The sequence below is a fragment of the Juglans microcarpa x Juglans regia genome, chromosome 4S (assembly GCF_004785595.1).
Source record: "Juglans microcarpa x Juglans regia isolate MS1-56 chromosome 4S, Jm3101_v1.0, whole genome shotgun sequence".
Lineage (NCBI taxonomy): Eukaryota > Viridiplantae > Streptophyta > Magnoliopsida > Fagales > Juglandaceae > Juglans > Juglans microcarpa x Juglans regia.
The window spans coordinates 4,430,742-4,450,878 of record NC_054601.1 but is presented as its reverse complement, the minus strand read 5'-3'; the positions used below and the strand labels follow the sequence as shown (position 1 = coordinate 4,450,878).

Here is a 20,137-nt window from a genome sequence, read left to right as displayed (position 1 = left end):
GTTTTCGGGATTTTTATGATTTAAAATGTCTAGATTATAATTCAAGTTTTGAATTAAGTAATATGAAGAATAATATAAAAGATCTTAAGAGAAAACAAAAACTAATGAAATAAGATTATACATTAATGACGATTAAATATCATATATTTCAAAGTAGACAAGCGGAAATTGAGGAATGGAAAAATGATTGCTAATTCTTAAGATAAGAGATTAAAAGTATAAGAAACCAACTGATTATCCTTGATTTATATATATATATATAAATCACTGATATAAATTTTTAACAAAGATAATTTATAGAAAAGTAAAATAAAATATATTGAAAGGTTTGTATTGGTAAGTCATGAAAAACCCGTTAGTCAGCATATTTATGCTGGAGAGCTTTAAGGGTAGTTCCGGTAGTGTTCCCTCAATACATTACTATATACATTATACTTTAGATTACTATCATATATATTATATTATCTATACTATAATATATATATATATATACACTATAAATACTTATACAGTAATATATTGTACTATATATATTATAATATACTACACTTATAAACCATATACTACAGTACTAGTACATATACTATACTAGTTTAGTATTGTTAATATATCAATAAAATATAATTAATAACTAATATTATATACTAATATATTATAAGCTAATAAGATATGTTTTACTAATTATAATACTATGTCCGAGTATATATGTTATACTAGTACATAGTACACTAGTATAGTATTAATATATTTTATTAGTACGTGCTCCCACTACTGGTATATAATTATTATATAAACGAGAAGATGTTAACTTAATAATTACTTACGTACCTTGATCGAATGGGTTGGTAACCAATAATCAAGAATTGATCCATGCATGCAATTACATATTTATGTCCCGAATCATGTTTTTCACGCGTCCTTCTAAAAAAATTCCTGTTTTTACTCAAGATCATGTTTTTACTCCCAAGCCACAATTTTTCTTGATTATCTAGGTAGGTAGGTTTCATCCATTTTTTCAAGTAATGTTATGTATAGTTATAGAGTGTACAAGCGTTGTGCAATAGTTTTGAAAAAAGAGTGTGACTTATTATTAAAAAAAGTAATTTTTTTCTTGTGAGTTCTATGTTTACTCACTTTTTAAAAAAAATGTGCGGTATTTGTACGCTCTATGATTGTAAACATCATTTCTCTTTTTCTTTCTCTGCATATTTAGGACAAGTTTCAAGAGTAAGATAAGATTATAATTTTTTGCATAGTAATAAAATAGTTTGTGAATAGTATTGAGATAATTTGAGTTAATATTTTATGAGGTTTTGGGAAAGGAGTGAGAAAAATTTGAATAAAAAATATTATAAAGTTAAAATATTGTTAGATATAATTTTTTAATATAATTTTTGTTTAGATATTTGAAAAAGTTGATTTTTTTTTGTTTGAAAGTTTGGAAATGATGTAATAATTAGTTTGAAAAAATTATAATGATTAGTTTAAAAGTATTTAGATTTTAATGATATTTAAGAATTTGAAATAAAATTAATTAAGAGAATTTTAAAATGAAAACTTTTTTCAAATAAGGCGTAATTTTTTTTGATAAGGCGCAAAAAAAATAAGGCGTAATTAGTTGGCAATTGAGAATGAATATATGTATAGTGGTCAGACGTAGGCATGATGCAAGACGTACGTGCACGTGAACTCATGTAATAAGGGCCGAATTTTCGCATTCATCACGTACGGTTGGAATATAACGTCAATCATTCTTGCCAAATCCAGGTAATTAAGTTGCTTATAGATATACATGCAAGTGAAATAAAGCACGCTTTTGGATGATTAAGGATTTCTCAGATTTTTTTTTAAGAATTTCTTAGGGGTGGATAATTTTGGATAGATCAAATAGATAACATATACAAGTGGCATATAATTTAGATTTGATTTGTTTTTACAAATGAAATGAAATTAATTAAGATAAAAGTTAAAAGATAAATAAAATATTATTAAAATAAATTTTTTAATATTATTTTTGTTTAAAGATTTAAAAATTTTAAATTTTTTATTTTATTTTATTTAAAAATTTAAAATAATATAATTATAAAATAAATTTAAAATAATTATAAAAATAAAGGAGACCTTGATATTTTTATGAACAGCATTAAATCATTTTCATGAATAAGTATTATATGATGACACGACCTAGACCTTTTTTTTTTTTTTTTTATCACTTTAGAGTTTCGTCCGTCATTTCGATGGAACTATATATTGTGCTGTATATTAATTTATATTATTAGAAGTCTATAACATCAACATCAGTCTTTGTAGTAGTGGTTCAAAATAGCCAGACAGGTTCTCGGGATCAACAAATTAGTCAAACACCTGCACGCATGCGAGAAAATATATGTATTTTAAAATTCAAAGTGCACCCGACGTTAATTGCAAGTACTGTTGAAGATGCTTTCTATTATTGAGATTTTAACACAGTACTACTGCCTGCGGACGACGCACGTGAGATATCACAAGTTGGTCATGAAACGAAACACTCGGTCAAAGGATTCACGATCGACTCACAGTGCTCAGGATCGTCTTCTTGGGGTACGTATTCCACTACTAGCTTATACATGCATGGGAAGACTCCAGCTTACAGCCTGTGCATGACTCCGTTCTTCCCCCAAAACGTACAGTAAAAAAATAGTATATATCTTAATTATATTATTACTCAAATGGGTCTCTCCCGCCGAGTGCGAGTGTGCGCGCACCCGTGCAAGCATGTGGGAGTCATGTGCATCTCACGTGTATGTCTTCTTCCCAGATAATTTACAACTAGATCGATATATATATATATATATATATATATATATAATCTTGATGATCTTGTAATACTTTTTAAATTACCAATATACACAGTTCAAAACATTACTCTAAATGTTTGCAAGCAGTTCATGAATTATATATATATATATATATAGTGCATATATAAATGCAATGTTGAGAAGGTACGTAGAAATACATAAGTAATTAGGAATGTGTTTAAATATTGCATGGTTATACTAATTGACTACTCTATATATAGTCTATATGTACATGAGTTGATGTTGTTTATTAAATCAAGACGGTTTAAACATCGTACGTACAGGTTTGATAATTTATCCAGAAAGCTAATTTTGATATGAATAACCTATATTTATTTATTAAAAAGTATTTTAGCCATAAAGAGATTATATAAAATAATTTCACAAATTGACGTAGATTGATGTGACTCTTCAAAATATAAAAATTACTTTTACTATAAAGTAGAATTAATAAATCAAATAAAACTATATCAGTTTGCGATATTATTTTTGTATAATTTGTTTGTGACAACAAGTATAATAATACATATCATGTATGTATGAGAGAGAGAGAATGTTTCGACAATTTTAGGGAGAAATTCATAATTAATTCTCACAATTTCGGCCAATTACAATCTCTAATTAAAGAAAATACATATATAATTAGTAATCTCAAGACTTAATTTATATTGTAACACTACGCAAAAATTGATCCCACCCAAACATTATGGGACCAATAGTTGCTGTAGGTGTTTAACTTTGCAGTAACCATCTCTTCCTCTCCACCACCAAACGCCGCAAAAATTCCTTAACCTGCAATATTTGACGCGAAGAAATATAGATATGTCAAGCTGACATGCTACTTGATCGAAACCCATACCAATGTTTACGGCCATAAGGTTTAAGATAGATCAAACACAAAATTAGTGCATGCATGCATCTTAATTTGGATTGAAAATCTTGCCTCAAATGGTTCTTGCAAAGAATAAGTGGCACTTGTTTCCTTGGCAACTCTAGAAACAAGGATCCCAAACCCTTGCCCTCTATCGCGCAAAACCTAATCAATTATCGAGTGTAAACATGAAATGATAGCTATCGTACGTGTTTGAAAAAAAAAAATATCTGATAACTTATAAGGAGAGGTACAGCGTAAAGCACCTTGAACGCATCCTCGTCTGTTTGGTCATCTCCAATATAGATAGGCAAAACGTTACTAGAATTGGCATATCCTTATAAAGACAAACATTAATTGGGTTAAGAAGATTAATAGATCATGATCTGGACGGTACTCCTTTAGTCACCTAGCTATTCACTTGACACCAAGCTAGCTAGGCCGGGATTCATGCATGTATTCCGGCCTAGCTGTTTTTTCAAAAGAAACTAGTACTTCAACGACAGTACTCACCTAGCGACTCCAGCAAGAATTCGAGGGCTTTGCCCTTGTCCCACTTGATGGTTGGACGGATCTCCAGCACCTGTTTTAATAATATATTGCCCGCAGGCAGGCCAGGCATATTAATGTACTGAAAATTTGGCCACAGTTACAAAAATCTCTGGATTTTTTCTGTGTCGACTTGTACCATCTATCTTAACACGAGAATCCAACTAAATAATATTAAAGTGTACGTACCTTCCTCCCTCGAGTCAGTTTAAGTTTAGGATACGCACTGAGCACCATCTTAACTTGTTCTGTTAATGCAGCCCATCTCTGATGCGCACGCAAGAAAATAAAAAGACGAACTTTGTTATTGTCGTACGTAGGAATTAATTAGCTAGGATGTATGCCTGGAAAAAAAACAATCGAACAAAGTGGGTTTCGATTACCTTTTCTTCAACACAGCGGAAGTGTACGGATAGGCAAAACTTATTATTTTCCACCTTTGCTCCTGGGATGGAACTTGTTTTTTTTAACAAGGTTTTGCACACCTGAAGTAATACAGCCACTATATATATATATATGAGTCTTTCAAACATTTAACTACCTTTTGATCTATTCTTTGTGATTTTTGCTTGGAGATCAGAAGTAAATCGGATAAAAACCTCGTCAATCATGGGTAGAAACTCAGTAGCAGCTTGGAAGATGACTGCTTGATTTCCCTGGATCGATCATCATAAAATCAAGAGAAAAAATTCTATAAACGGCAAGGATTAGAACAAAAAAAAAAAAATTATTATTACTAGGATCCCTTAATTTTTGTACACACTACATGAACTCACTTTATTCCATTTTCGACGTTTGGATGGTCCCTTGATGTCCATTCCGTGGCTACCTGCATAGTATAGTTCTGCTAACCTTACAAAGTTATAAACCTGCAAATTATTTGATAACCAACGAAAAAGGGGATAAATCATCAAGTGTGTAGCATAAAAGTCTTGAAACAATTTTATAGTTCTGGAAAATGACCTTATCCCTGCACCTCCCACTCACTATGGCCGTGGGGAAGTATGCAGCAACATCCCTTACAGCTTCTCTCATCTATTCAAAGAAAATGTGCATGATATTTGATCAGTTTACAAATTAATATGATCAACCAAGCATGAACGACTCAGTTGAGAGGATATTATATATATATATATATATATATATATATAAAACTAATTACATCTTTCGACATAAATGCTTGATCTGGATCATCAACAATCGGAGAGAGGGTGCCATCATAATCCAGAAACATCACAATCTGCTTTCCCTTGGAAGCTGATATTATATGCTCAAAAATCTCTAATGCTGATATTGGATAACGGAGCTGTCGCCAAACCATTAAGAAACAAACACAATCCAAACTCACATGTAAATAAGACAAATTATAACTGAAGAGATTAATGCAGTAGGATCATCATCTAGAGAGAGAGACCGACACATACAGTCCAGGAGCTTTGCTCTTCCGTTTCAGGCGGAGAGGCCGTGGATTTGATTTGGGTAGGCGAGGAAGATCTCGCCGAATCAACCCAGGCACTGGCCCTGGCTCCTCCTCCTCCAGTTTCAAGACTCTTCAAGAGCTGCTTTTGGCATATGGCGATGTGCCGGCCACCAAGTGCAGCCAGCGGCTCCGTCATGGCGGGCAAGAACAGTTCTGACTTCGACGCGGCCACTCTAACTTTTCCGGTACACGATGTGCAATCCTCAGTAACCACCACATTCTGCTTAGTCATTCTTTTTTAATATTTTCAACGCTGCATTTATAAACACAAATAACCTATTCCGTAGATAGAAAGAAACTACAAAAAAACGTTAAAAATGAAAGGCAGACCCCCATTGGATGGTTTAACCTAACCCACGTAAGAGTTGTGTTAATTCTTATACCTCACCGTTTAGAGTAGTTTCTGAGGAATGAGAGGTTAACGGACCAGAGGTTAGAAAACAGAGCTGGAAATGTGCGAGCACGATCTTGAGCTGAAACACATGTATTACGTATCAAAAGCAAATTAGTAAAATAAAAAGAAAATATTTTAGCCACAAGATTACACAATATAAATCATAGATTGATGTGCCAACTTAATGTGAAGTATTAAACTGTGATATTATTTTAATTATAAAATAGATTTAATTGATTTCATAAAATCATGTTAATTTATAAATTTATTTTTATATAATCTTTTTAAAATTGTTGTGCCAGCTTAATATGAAGTATTAAATTATAAAATTATTTTTATTATAAAATAAATTTAATAAATCTCATACAATTACGATAATTTATAAATTTGTTTTTATATAATATCAATTGTCAAGCAAAAATTGAAAGCCACATTCACGCACGCGCACTCTGACTGCTCTCCAAGTCACGAGTTATAAAGGAACCGACGCTGTCTAGTCAATGTACAACTGGGTTCGCAGCACTAACTTCTCGTTTGGGGAGTAACATTAAATGAAAAGTTTGTTAATTGTAATAAAATAATTTGTGAATAATAAGAAGATAGTTTGAATGAAGTATTTTTTAGATTTTAAAAAATATAGAAAAAAATTGAAAAAAAATATTATAAAATTAAAATATTGTTAGAATATAGTGTTATAATATTATTTTTATTTGAAAATTTGAAAAAATTAAATTGTTCTTTATTTTTTGTTTGAAAGTTTGGAAAAGTTATAATGATTAGTTTAAAAAAATTGTAATGATTAGTTTGAAAATATTTATATTTGAATAATGTTTAGGAAGAAGATGAAATATGATGAGATGAGAATTTTGAAATGATATCTATTTTCGACAACGACTCCTTCTTTTTTGCCCGTACACTTTTTTCGACACCATGCAATAATAAATAATAAATAAGAGAAATGCTATTTATCATTCTACATCACACATCAATATGCAATTTGTCATTTTTATCTTTTTATTTAAATATATATTTACACATCAATATATGTGTTTAAATAGAGTGACAAAAATGATAAATTGTGATGTAGGAAATAATAAGCAAAATTTTTCTAATAAATAGATATCATAGTAAGAACCAAGGTTTTGAATTTCATACCGTATCGGTTGATATGGTCGAAATATTTCGTTTATGTGGCGTAGCCAGTACAAAGAAGGGTATTATTTCGTATCGGTTAAAATTTTGGCTGTTTTTGCCTTTACTTCCTTTTTTTATTATTATTTTTTCAAACTACAAACTTATTTTTTACTCCTAAATTAAGACTAGACTATTTATATTTTATATATATATAATTTATTAATATATAGATTATTATTTTGAAATATAATTTTTATGTATAATTTATTCATATATAAACTATTCTGAAACGGTATCTAAAATGATAGTGATATTGAAATATTTCGTTTTAATACTTCGATCGAAACGATCATCAATACGATATTCAAAACATTGGTAAGAATCAGAATAATGGTCGTCACAACACCGAATATTATCTGGGCCTGTTGCTAACATGTTAATGCACGATGAGCCAACCCATTCAAGAAACTTTTGTCATTTTTTTTAAGACAGGAATGATCATGTTGTCAAATGTCACAGTACATGACTATAATTCATTTTAACTGGTAGGTATAAATTATTTTTAAAATGTATCATATTAATATAATTATATATGATTGAAGATAAACTAAACTAAAATTAAGAGCATGCATGCAGTATTGTATCAAACAAAATTAACACTATTATACGGCCAATATTTATAGCATAGATTTTTTTTTTATCTTTGCCAATGGCAAATCATCAATTTGCAAAGTATAACAGTTATGGTAAAATCAGAATAAAATGCAGTGAAGCAAGGCAGAGAGTTGAGAAAGAATTATGTATATTCATCATGCGTATTGCAATGTACATGGCCTTCTATTTATAGTAACTACAAAAGAAAGAATAAATGATTCTTTTCTAACTAATTTGTATAGACAATCCGTAACAGAATTACAATTCTTTTATTTTAGAATCATCTTTATTCTGCTGTCTGTGCATTGTTGAGTAGTGATCTAAGCTGGCTTGAGGGAAATGTTGCGATGGATGTCGTGTAGTCTCTAACATCCCTCCACAAGATGGAGAGTGTATGTCAATTACTCCCATCTTGAGCAAAAGAGAATAAAAGGATGGAGAATGAAGAGCATTAATAAGTATGTCCGCCAACTGTGAAGTAGATGGTGTGTATGCAGTGACAATGAGACCTTCTTGAATTTTATCTCGAATTAGATGACAATCTAATTCAATATGTTTGGTCCTCTCATGAAAAATAGGTTTTGAGGCAATATAGAGGGCAAGCTTAGTGTCACAATGAAGAATGGCTGGCTGAGTATGAGAAATCATGAGGTCAGCAAGTAAAAATCTTAACCAAACAAGCTCACATGATGCAGCAGCCATGGAACAATATTCTGCTACAGCGGAGCTGCGAGATATAGTTGTTTGTTTCTTGCATTTCCATGAGATGAGGGACTTACCAAGGAACACACAATAACCTGTGGTTGACCTCCTTGTATCAGGGCATGAAGCCCAATCAGAATCACAGTATGAAGTGAGCTGGCAGATTGAAGATGGGAAAAATAACCCTTGGCCAGGTGAGTTCTTCACATAGCGCAAGATTTTGTGTGCATCTTGAAGATGAGGGACTCGAGGGGAACTCATGTATTGGCTGAGCAAGTTAACTGAAAATGACAAGTCAGGCCGTGTGATGCTGAGGTAAAGGAGACGTCCAATGAGCCTTCTGAACTCAGGTGGATCATGAAGTAGCTTGCCTTCATCTTTGCTGAATTTGAGATTCGGGTCCATAGGAATTAAGCTAGGCTTGCAACCAATCAAACCAGCATCATGTAATATGTCAAGAGCGTATTTCCTTTGGCATAATTGAATCCCATTTGAAGTTCTAGCTACCTCTAATTCGAGGAAGTACTTGAGTGTACCGAGGTCTTTAATTTTGAATCTTGATTCAAGAAAAACTTTGAGTGCAGAAATTTTATGAGAATTATTTGAAGCCACAACTATATTATCAACATATACGAGTAATGCGATAAAAGATGTACCATTCCCTTTGATAAAGAGATTATAATCAGCTCGGGATTAAGTAAAACCAAAGTGTAACAAGGAAGAAGAGAATTTGGCATACTATTGTCGGGAAGCCTGTTTAAGGCCATATAAACTCTTGTTCAACTTGCAAACTTTGTTGGGACTTTGAATGGAATAGCCCGGAGGTATCTTCATGTATACCTCTTCCTCCAAATCACCATGTAGAAATGCGTTATTAACGTCAAATTGTTAGAGAATCCAACCTTTGACAGCAGCCACGGCTAGAAGAGTTTTAACTGTCACGAGTTTGGCAATGGATGAAAAAGTTTCATGATAATCCAGTCCCTCCTCTTGGGTATAACCCTTGGCAACTAAGCGTGCCTTATGCCTCTCAATTGTCCCATCCGAGTTGTATTTAATTTTGTAGACCCATTTTGAACCAATAGCCTTCTTTCCAATATTCAGATAAATGATATCCCAAGTTTTGTTCAGTTCTAAAGCTGCAATTTTATTATCCATTGCTTTGCGCCAATCTAAACTTTTCACAGCTTGTGCATAAGTGTGTGGTTCAGCGTGAGTAAGGATGGAAGTGGCAAAGGCAGTATGTTTGGATGATAATTTAGCATGACATAAAACAGAATTTATTGGATAAAGATGATGAGAAAGTGAATTACCTTTTACCTTGGAGCTTGATAGAGAAGTAATGGGCATGGTAACCTGTTGACAGTAGTAGTCATGGAGGTAAGAGGGGGGTTTCTTTGGTCTGTGTGAACGGTGAGGTGGAGGTTGGTTTTGTGAAGAGATGTCTTCATAAGAAGATGTAGATGCAGGCTGCTGTGATGGTAAGTTTGCTGGTATGAGGTCAAATTGAGAAAGAGTGGAAGCTGGTAGGTGATCTGGTATGGGTTCAGATTGAAGAAAAGTTAGAGATGTCGTGTGGTCTGGTATGGGTTCAGAGTGAGAAATAGTTGGGGATGGAATGTTGGCAGGTATGGTGTCAGATTGAGGAAGGATTGGAGCTGTCATGTGGTCTGGTATGAGATCAGTTTGAAAAAGAGGGAAATAATTAATGGTTTCTAGGACCAGAGAAGGGAATTGGAGTGAATGGGATGTTTGTGACTCATGGGTGGAAATGACATTTTTGTAGGGAAAGAGATGCTCATAAAAAACAACATCTCTTGAGTGAAAAACAGATTTAGTCTCTAGATCAAGTAATTTGTACCCTTTAAACCAAAGAGGTAACCAAGAAGGATGCAGGCTTTGGCTCTAGAATCAAATTTGTGGTGATTTTTTTTAAAGTTGAGGCATAGCAAAGACAGCTGAAGTTTCTTAAATGAGTGTTGGTTGGTTTGACTTGGAATAGAAGTTCATATGGTGTTAAATTTTGTAAATTGGGAGAAGGTATTCTGTTGTAAGATATGTGGCAGTTAGGATGCATTCATTCCAAAAGGATGTGGGAATTCCAGATTGAAATTTTAAGGTTCGGGCAACGTTTAAAATATGTTGATGTTTTCGTTCGACAATCCCATTTTGTTGGGGGCTCTCAACACAACCTTTTTGGTGGATTATCCCTTGTTGCATGTAAAAATTGGTCATTGCAAATTCATTTCCATTATCAGTCCGAATTACTTTAATGTTGGTGTGAAATTGAGTTTGAACTAGAGAACAAAAGGATTGCATGAAGTTTCTGGTTTGAGATTTGTTGTTCATTTAATAGACCCATGTTGATCTTGAGAAGTCATCAACGATTGTTAAAAAAATATTTTGATCTATCATGTGCTATTTGGGAACAAGGTCCCCAAATGTCACAATCAACAAGATCAAATGGTTTTGATGCACGGTTGGTACTAACAGGAAAAGGTAAATGGTGATGTTTTGAGAAATGGCAAGTAGAACAAGGGACATTATGATGCATAACTTTCAGATTTGGTAAATATTGTTGTAACAAAGATAAACGTGAGTCTGATAAATGACCCATTCTACAATGCCATAAATTGTAATCAGAGATAACAGAAGCAGAAAAGTGAGTGGAATTTTGTGGGAATCTGGAAAGGATAGATGAGAGGGCAGTGGGAGACACGTTTGTCAACTGGAGATTGTATAAACCATTGTGAGCCTCACCCTTCCCAATCGTGCTCCAAGAGAAAAGGTCCTGCACATAACATGCGTTATTAAAAAAAATAAAACAGCAGTTAAGGTCGTGAGTTAATTTCTTGGCTGAGAGAAGATTGAATTTAAAGGATGGGATGCATAAGACATCCTTGAGAGTGAGATTGTGATTGAGTTGATCAGTGCCTTTGTGAGTAACATCAGCATGATTGCCATTGGGGAATTTAACTTGAAAATCAACTTTGGTGGGTAAGGAGGTATAAATGGAGGTGCACCTGTGTCAATGATCCATGGAATATGCTGTGAAGAGGCTGGTGCTATGTGAGAAGCTGAGAAACAAGAAAAAATACCAGACATAGTGGTGGCAGAGGTACAATTATAGGAATCAAGGGGCTGAACTTGTTTGGCAGCCTGCTGTGTAGCTTGAGATTGGAGCAAAGTAACGAGATGCTGATATTACTCTTTAGTGAGAGCAGCTTGTGAGTCCTCAGTGATCTGTTCTCGGGTGGAAAGGCTAATTTGATTAGCTGATGAATCAGAAACTTTGTTTCGAGTAGCCAGTTTATGGCCTGGTGGATAGCCATGTAGTTTGTAGCATCTGTCAACAGTGTGACCAACAAGGTTGCAATGGGTGCATGTGGGTTTTTCAAGGTGGGGATTGGCTTTGAAACATTTGTCTAAAGAATGGCTAGAGATTTTGCAAAAGGAGCAAAAAAATTTCTCTCGCCTTTGAGAACCAAACTGTTTGGGGCTATCTCAGTTGGGTGGAAAATAGGTTTTAGTAGCCATAGCAAGAGTGTCATGAAGACTATGGGAAGTTGTTGAAATCTGTTTACGCTTCTCTTCTTGTTGAACAAGAGCATAAACATCACTCAAGGTAGGGGTGGGTTTAAGAAGAATAATTTGAGCTGTGATATTGGTGAAAGAATCATTAAGTCCCATGAGGAACTTCATCATCCAATCACGTTGTTGGTTTGCAATGACAGGTTGCATAGCACCACATGCCCAAGATGGAATGATTTCAAAATTAAGAAGTTCATCAAATAAACTTTTTAATTTTGAGAAATAGAGGCTAACAGAGTCATCCCCTTGAGTAAGAGAATGGATGGATTGTTTCAATTCATAAATCCGTGGGCCATTGTTTTGTGCAAAACGTTGTACTAACTCAAGCCATAGGGCATGAGCAGTGTCAACATACACAACACTGTTTTTGAGTTCAAGGGACATTGCATTTTGGAGCCAAGTTACAACCATGTCATTACATTCAAGCCATGGTTCTAACAGAGTAGAGTTTGGGGCAGTAGGTTCATGAATCGTATCATCAATGAAGCCCAGTTTCTTCTTGATTTGAAGAGATCTTCGGATGGTATGAGCCCAAGAATGGTAGTTGTCTACTGTGAGGAGATGAGTGGTAAGTAAGGTTCCAGGTCCATCGTTTGGATTAAGAAAGTAGGGGCTGGAAGGGTCTTTAGGGTTGATATTGGTATTGATAGGAGGGGGATCAGTTTTCTCGGAGGCCATGAATGGCTCTTGATACCATAACAGTTATGGTAAAATCAGAATAAAATGCAGTGAAGCAAGGCAGAGAGTTGAGAAAGAATTATGTATATTCATCATGCGTATTGCAATGTACATGGCCTTCTATTTATAGTAACTACAAAAGAAAGAATAAAGGAATCTCTTCTAACTAATTTGTACAGACAATTCGTAACAGAATTACAATTCTTTTATTCTAGAATCATCTTTATTCTGCTGATTGTGCATTGTTGAGTAGTGATCTGAGTTGGCTTGAGGGAAATGCTGTGATGGATGTTATGTAGTCTCTAACAAAGTATTCAAGTCCCAACTTGCAATGTCCTTTTTCATCGATAGTTGAGATAAGTTTCACCACTTTCTCATTTTCCTTTGATCTCCCTCGTTTCATGCACGCGATATATACAGTTGTGGTAATTAAAAGTGTATATATATATATATATAAATGAGGAACAAAGAAAAAAGATGGGGGGAAGTTTTTCCGCACATGAATTCATGTACAAGTTTTTCGATCCCCTTGCATGCATGCATCGGTACTGTACTCCTTTGTGGGTTTTTACCCTTGTAATTAATATAAATTACAATAATTGGAATAAGATTACTTTTCATGAAGATTGAACTGCATGCATGCACCAGATCGATTTCATCCAATTAGTTAGTGACCGACTTGCGACTTTCTACTCGAGATGAAATGGTTTATAAGTAATAGCTAGATTATTAGTTAAAATTAGCTGAAATAAGATAAAAATATATCTCTATATCCAAACGGGCCGAATTTCCAAAAACCATAATTCTTGAGATTGATGTTTCCAATTTCTACCAATTTGTTTTCTGTACGCAATATAACTAAAAAAAATAGTATAGATGATGAATTATTTATTATAAAAATGATTATTTATAACAAGAATATACTTATTTTAATAAAAAAAATTATTTTAACAAGAAATAACTTACCTTATTAATAAAAGGATGCGGCTACTATGCCGCTCCATCTTGACTATTGGGTAGGTATGCTCAGCGTAAAAAAAATTTTTCTTTCTTTTTTTTTTTATATTTTTTAACATATTTAAATATATTTAAAAAATAAAAAAATATATCAATATATTTAAAATTATTTTTTTAATTACTTAAATAAAAAAAAATTGATCAACAGTCAAAAGGAAGTGTCAAAAAGAATGAACATATAGCGTTTTTCTTAATAAATTAAAGGATGCTTTGATGGCAAGGCAAACCCCGTCCTGGTGACAGAGTGGTTAACGTTTTCAAAGTTTAGGTACGTAGCTAAAAGTTTGTCAAAAAGAGAAGATATTATAGCTAGGCTATCAAAATAATCAATTAAAAACTTAATAATTAAGATATAGTTTAAACAGTGAGTTGAGTTGGAATGAAATAGATTGAGATTAAAGTTAAATATTATTATAATATTATTAAAAAAATTTAATTATTTATTATATTTTGTGTAAAAATTTAATAAAATTATAATGATAAGATAAGATGAGATGAGATAAAACAGTCCAGCAATTAAGTACTACGAGTATATGATACAATATAAATATATTCTATTTTAATCTTATACGAAGCAGAATTTACTTGTGTTGGGGATATAATAAAGATAATTAAGGGCCGCCCAACATGTCTCATTGGGCGTGTCTCTAATGCATTTTTAATTTTTTTCTTAAATATTTGTTAAACATATTTAAACATTTAAAAAAATACACACTTTCAGCAGTACTTACTTTCTTAGACTCCATTTGGATTTAAATTGCGTTTAGATGTTGAGTTAAACTTAATTTTTTATAAATAATAGTGAGTTAAATAGTAAATAGAGTTATGTTGAGCCATCTAAACTAAGTTCAAAGTGTATTTAGATATTAAGATGAATTTAATATTTTTTATAGAATGTTGAAAAAGATTATGAGTCTCACGTGTAAAGATGTTTTGAATTAAAATGAATTTAGTAATTTGAGAGTTGGGTGTTTGTATATTAAACTCAACTTAAAATTAGACTGAGCTCAGCTGAGTCTTGCGACTAAACGTAGCTGTTGATCTCAACTCATCTCGTCTAATTATTATAATTTTTTTAAATTCTCACATAAAATAGAATAAACAATTTAACTTTTTTAAATCTCAAAACAATAATAATATTAAAAAATAATATTCTAATAATATTTTATCTAACTTTCAACTCATCTCATTTCAACACACTTTCCAAACCCAACCTAAATCATTTGTAGAAGATAGAAAATGAAAATTTTTACAAACTATTTCATCTCATCTTAACTCAAAAATTTTATTATTATTTAAAATATTTCATCTCATTTCATCTTATATAAATTATGTAATCAAACTCATATGAACTTCGTAACCAAACCGGGTCTAAATGCCAACGCAAACTCGTTATTTTACATGAAAATTTAACGAGCAGCTAAAGGCTACGAATTAAACTGAAAAGAGCTCAAATAAAATCTTTTTGGTCCTCTTTTTTTAATCTTTTCCGGCAAATAAAGCATATTTGTTAGAAAAGAAAAATAATATTTGTAATTGTGTTATGTAAATGTTGTGTAATTTTTTTTTAAATAATAATAATAATTATTATTATAGAATTCATATAAAAAGTTTAATTTTTTAATAATAAATTTAATTTTTTAAAATATTACGCAATACTTACGACAATTATTTTTAAAAAATATACCGGAAATCGGTGGAAGAGCGCGCTGGAAAGCGGTTGGTAGGTTGGTGAAAGGACTCAGATGGCCACGTGTGTCGTTGTGCTCCAATTATCGCTTGATTTTTCACTAGGTCGGCCGATGAATCTAGTGGAAGGTAATTTTCAGCCAGATATAGATGTGTCAAAACCCCAAGGCAGGAGGCCACGGGTCATGCCTTGACAAGCACCCTGTCATGCCCAGACAAGCCATCGGAGGCTCTGCTGGCATGGCTTGATTGCCCACAGACCGAGCTCTTGGAGAATGCTAGGCCACGATCACCCTCAAGCAGGCAGCGCACAGTCAGCGCGCACACGCGAGCGAGGTTGTCACACCAGCCTGCTCAGCGCGCGGCCAGGCTGCAGGCACGCCTAGCGCGCGCGCAGCGCGCACGCACAGCGCGCATGCATGGCTTGGATGCCAGCGCAGCGCGCGCATGCACAACCAACTTGGAATTGACGGCGCGGTTGCCCAGCATGCTCACGCAAGCTGGCATGCCGCTCAACGCCCTGGCCTTGGCCAGGGCCATGCTGACCAACGCCCAGGCCACACGGCCTGGGCCATGCTATTTAACGCCCAGGCACCACTAGCTTGGGCCATGCAGACCAACGCCCAGGCCACTCTGGCTTGGGCCATGCCAGCCTGCCATGCTTAAGCTCACCATGGTTCAACGCAGCATCACACCATCAGCGCCCAGCCCACACAACCTGGGCCACACATGTAGGGACCAAGGAGAAGTCAAGGCTAACCCAGCAGGCCAACCTAAAGACCCACGCACATCAGCAAGCAGCCCATGCCGTGGACTCATCCATGCCAACCATGGCTCACCAACGGCATGAGGCCTCAACCAAGAGGCGTGGAACCAGCAACCGTTATCTTTTTTGTAATTATTATTATTTGAATGCTAGTATATATATGGCACTGGGCGATTGCATTTGTTATCTTTTGAACATTTGAACAATTGACTTGTAAGCTTAAAGGCACTCATGTGCTCTGACACTTAGGCTCCATTGGGTGCAATACGTGAATCCCAAAGGAGAAGGTTAACTCTGTGCAATCCGTGAATCAGGGTGACACATTGTTATCTTTATTTCCCCTATGTTAATGCAATTCTGAAGTATTTCAGTATCTTGGTTTGTTGTCTTTTGCATTGTATTCCTCTTTGCTTGCTGATCATTTTGCTATACTCGAGTGGGGCAACACGTAAGGCAGCCCCAATCCGCCATTGAAGGGCCCTTAGCCTGCAACAAGCCACCATAGTCGAGTTGGAGCAAGGACAAGGACAAGCACTGCGGTTATGGCTAACTGCCCAAGCCACACGCCCAGATGTAGCCACTTGTCTCCCCAAATTTGCCTCCCTACTTTGTAAGAAGTAACCACAAGTATCAGAAACTGCCTTAGCCAACCACCCACTTAGCCAACCCACAGCCAACCACCCACGTAACCACTTTAAACCGCCCAACTGCTCTGCACATGTGCACGCTCACCAACATTTCGCCCAGAACCATCCTTTGAACACTCATCTAAGTTAATTCAACACCACTCATAACCATCACCTTCAAGCAAGTGGAAGATCAAGTCGATCATCATGGCACAAGGAGGAGCGCGGCAGCTTGGTGTCTAGGGTCGTGACCGAGGTCCAGATGGCACGGTCGATGATTCTCCAATTTTCTATATCTTTATTGGGTTGGAGGTTTGCACTAAATATTAAATAAGTACCTTCTCTTTTTCAAAAAATTTATGTTTTATGGGACCTGCTGACTTGGATTCCACATTTTAAACATAGAGCTTCTACAAACACTATCAACTTTTTTTTTTGCTCAAATTGGTTCACCATATATCTTTTTTTTTTTTTTTTTTTGAAGACAACTTTTTAATGAATATTATATCTTTAAAATCAGATTTACTATGGAATTTAAGGTCTAGAATTAAAAACATATTAAATTCAATAAAATGAATTTTATAATATTTATAATGATCCGGTGAATCTTAGATAGGCCTCTTAAAAAGTTGGTCCAAAATAGAAAGAAAAATTATATTCATACGCTCCACACACTACACACTATTTTTTTTTATTCTTTTTTTAATTTTTTTTATTATCAAATATGTGGTATATGAATGATGAATATAATAATTCGATTGTTATAAGAAAAATAAAACTTCAAATAAAAAAAATAAAAAAATTATGATATATGATGCGTGGATTTATAAATAGCCATCTTCAAATAGAAAATACAGATTTTGGAGAAACGTTAATATATAGAAACTGCCACATTTCGGGTTGGCATATGGACCCCTCGATAAGAAGGAAGCACGCATCGCATGGGCCTGCTCTGACCTCTTTATGGTTCAGTTTTCAGGGATGTGACGAGACATGTATTTTTGATGCCATGGCAATCATTCACATAATTTATTTTGGAAAAATTCTACTATCCCGTCTAAAGTATACAGTTCGATAATTTTTTTTTTATCAATGTAAAAAAAAATGATTTTAAATGTATTAAAATATTTTTTTTTTATTTTTTAAAAATATTTAAATATATTAAAAAATATAAATACAAAAAAAATTAATTTTACAAGTAACGGTAATACTAAGCAGTGCTACTCGGACGACAGAATAGCATCGCTCTTTATTTTATAGTATTTAAGCATCACGTCACATAGTTTTTATTTAAAAAAAATAGTAAATATAGAATTTATATATAAAAAAGTTAATTTTTAATAATCCACTCTGCTCTTTTTCAAATGTGTAACATTAATCTCAAATTATACCATATTGCAAAGCCCATACATGACCGCCACTTGTTTGAGAAAAAGATCAATGATACCTCTGTAAATGAATGATGTATTTTGTACACGGATTAAGAAATGGTTATTTACCCATAAAGAACAAAAGAACAAAATACTAGAAAAAGAACACAAGATGGGCAAGCAATGAAACTAAAGTTGCATTTGGGTAGTGATGTGATTTTAGATATTTTATAAATAATAATAAAAAAATAATGAATAATAATTGAATATTCTCAAAATACTCCACTATTCAAACTGGCCATAAATTAAATAACTTAAACCATGCTTAGTTTTTTTTAGGTGGGGTTTGGATAGTGAGATGAAATGGGATAATTTTATATGAAAGTTAAAAATTGAATAAAATATGGTTAGAATATTTTATTTAATAATATTATTGTTTTAAAATTTGAAAAATTTGAATTTTTTATTATATTTTATGTGAGAATTTATAAAAATTGTAATGATGAAATAAAATAAGATATATTTAGATGATTTTGGTAAAACTGAGCCTAATTTTGTAAATTTTTTTAAAGTTTTCAACTTTGACCAAAATATCTTTAAATCCTGATTTTTTTTTATATATATTTCTTCAAACAATTATTTACCTAATTATTTGTCTAAATTTGAGTGAGGAATAAAAAAACAGAAAATATAAGATAAATGTTGTAAAACTAAAAAAAAAAAAATAGCAAGACAATTGATATAAAACAAAGATGATCAAGTGATAACTTGACGGATTTATTTACTAACGCATCACCAACTATAAAGCTTAAGAAGTTGGTGCACAACATTGAAATGCATTAACTCAATGAGCTTTCATCATACACTATTAACGATCTTTTGAGAGAGATAAATTGATTATATAGATTGTATTATTTTTTCTTTACAATATTTTAACGAAACAATCCTGTCACATTATAATATACACAAGAATTGTGTACTATTTTTCACTGGCCATTGTTTTTTATATCAAATTTGTATTTGACAAGATTTTAACGAGATATGTTTTTTTATTTATGGATATTCAACGGGAAGCGTTATAAATGGATACACGAACTTTAAGATGACTATTAGATTTCACCTTTAAGAATCTACCTCGTCAATATATCAACTTCTGATATTCTTAAATTCATCAATATATCTTATTAATTTAAGTATTATCATTTCATAATTCTTTCTTTTATTCTCTCGTGCCTATGAAATAGTGTATTGAGGATCATTCAAATACACAAAAAATTCGAAGTGAATAATATTAAGTTCATAAAAAATTAGTTTTCAATCTTTCAATAAATTTATTATTTCTTCTCAACTTTACAACAATAAGATTATAAAAATAGTTAAAAAAACAGTATTCAAACACATTTTAAGATCTATTTATTCACTTTTACAAACTTTAGTATAAAATATATTTTAAAAAGAAAAATGATAAACACACAACATTTTACGTAATAATATTTTAAAAGAAGGGGTATTTATATAAAATACTTTATAAAACTAATATCATTTTATAAAAACATTCTTATTTTATAATATATGTTGTAAAATATATTATGAAATATATTGTATAGATATTACTACTCTTTAGAAAATACTCATCCGAGATTTCGTATTTAGCTTCACAAAACTCAATAAAGATTCATCTAAAAATGTTTATAAATAATCCTAAAAAATTCTCATAAATATTCTTTTACATTCCAATACCAAGTGAAATAACTAAATAGATCAAGATTTTCTATGATT

General features: G+C 32.8%; 2 protein-coding genes across 2 annotated transcripts; both read right to left on the bottom strand.

Annotated features, from left to right (window-relative positions):
• Nucleotides 1-3,717: 3,717 nt before the first annotated feature.
• On the bottom strand, nt 3,718-6,194 carry LOC121262730 (probable trehalose-phosphate phosphatase D). Its single transcript, XM_041165320.1, has 11 exons — nt 6,121-6,194; nt 5,682-5,990; nt 5,420-5,563; nt 5,221-5,292; nt 5,034-5,126; nt 4,857-4,913; nt 4,641-4,742; nt 4,447-4,524; nt 4,222-4,291; nt 3,975-4,045; nt 3,718-3,873 (listed from the first exon to the last, which is right to left on the bottom strand). The coding sequence occupies exons 2-11, from the start codon at nt 5,967-5,969 to the stop codon at nt 3,718-3,720; spliced, it is 1,131 nt and encodes a 376-aa protein (XP_041021254.1). The 5' UTR covers nt 5,970-5,990; nt 6,121-6,194.
• Nucleotides 6,195-12,125: 5,931 nt separating this feature from the next.
• On the bottom strand, nt 12,126-12,890 carry LOC121262729. Its single transcript, XM_041165319.1, has one exon. It carries the CDS (start codon nt 12,888-12,890, stop codon nt 12,126-12,128), a length of 765 nt encoding a protein of 254 aa, XP_041021253.1.
• Between the last annotated feature and the right edge of the window lie 7,247 nt (nt 12,891-20,137).

Excerpts from the sequence above, each read along its gene's own strand:
- LOC121262730 (XM_041165320.1), bottom strand. The coding sequence starts at position 5,969 with ATGACTAAGCAGAATGTGGTGGTTACTGAGGATTGCACATCGTGTACC. Across the intron at positions 4,914-5,033 it reads AACGTCGAAAATGGAATAAA|GGAAATCAAGCAGTCATCTT; the intron begins GTGAGTTCATGT and ends TGATCGATCCAG. Across the intron at positions 4,046-4,221 it reads ATTCTTGCTGGAGTCGCTAG|GATATGCCAATTCTAGTAAC; the intron begins GTGAGTACTGTC and ends TGTCTTTATAAG.
- LOC121262729 (XM_041165319.1), bottom strand. The coding sequence starts at position 12,890 with ATGGCCTCCGAGAAAACTGATCCCCCTCCTATCAATACCAATATCAAC.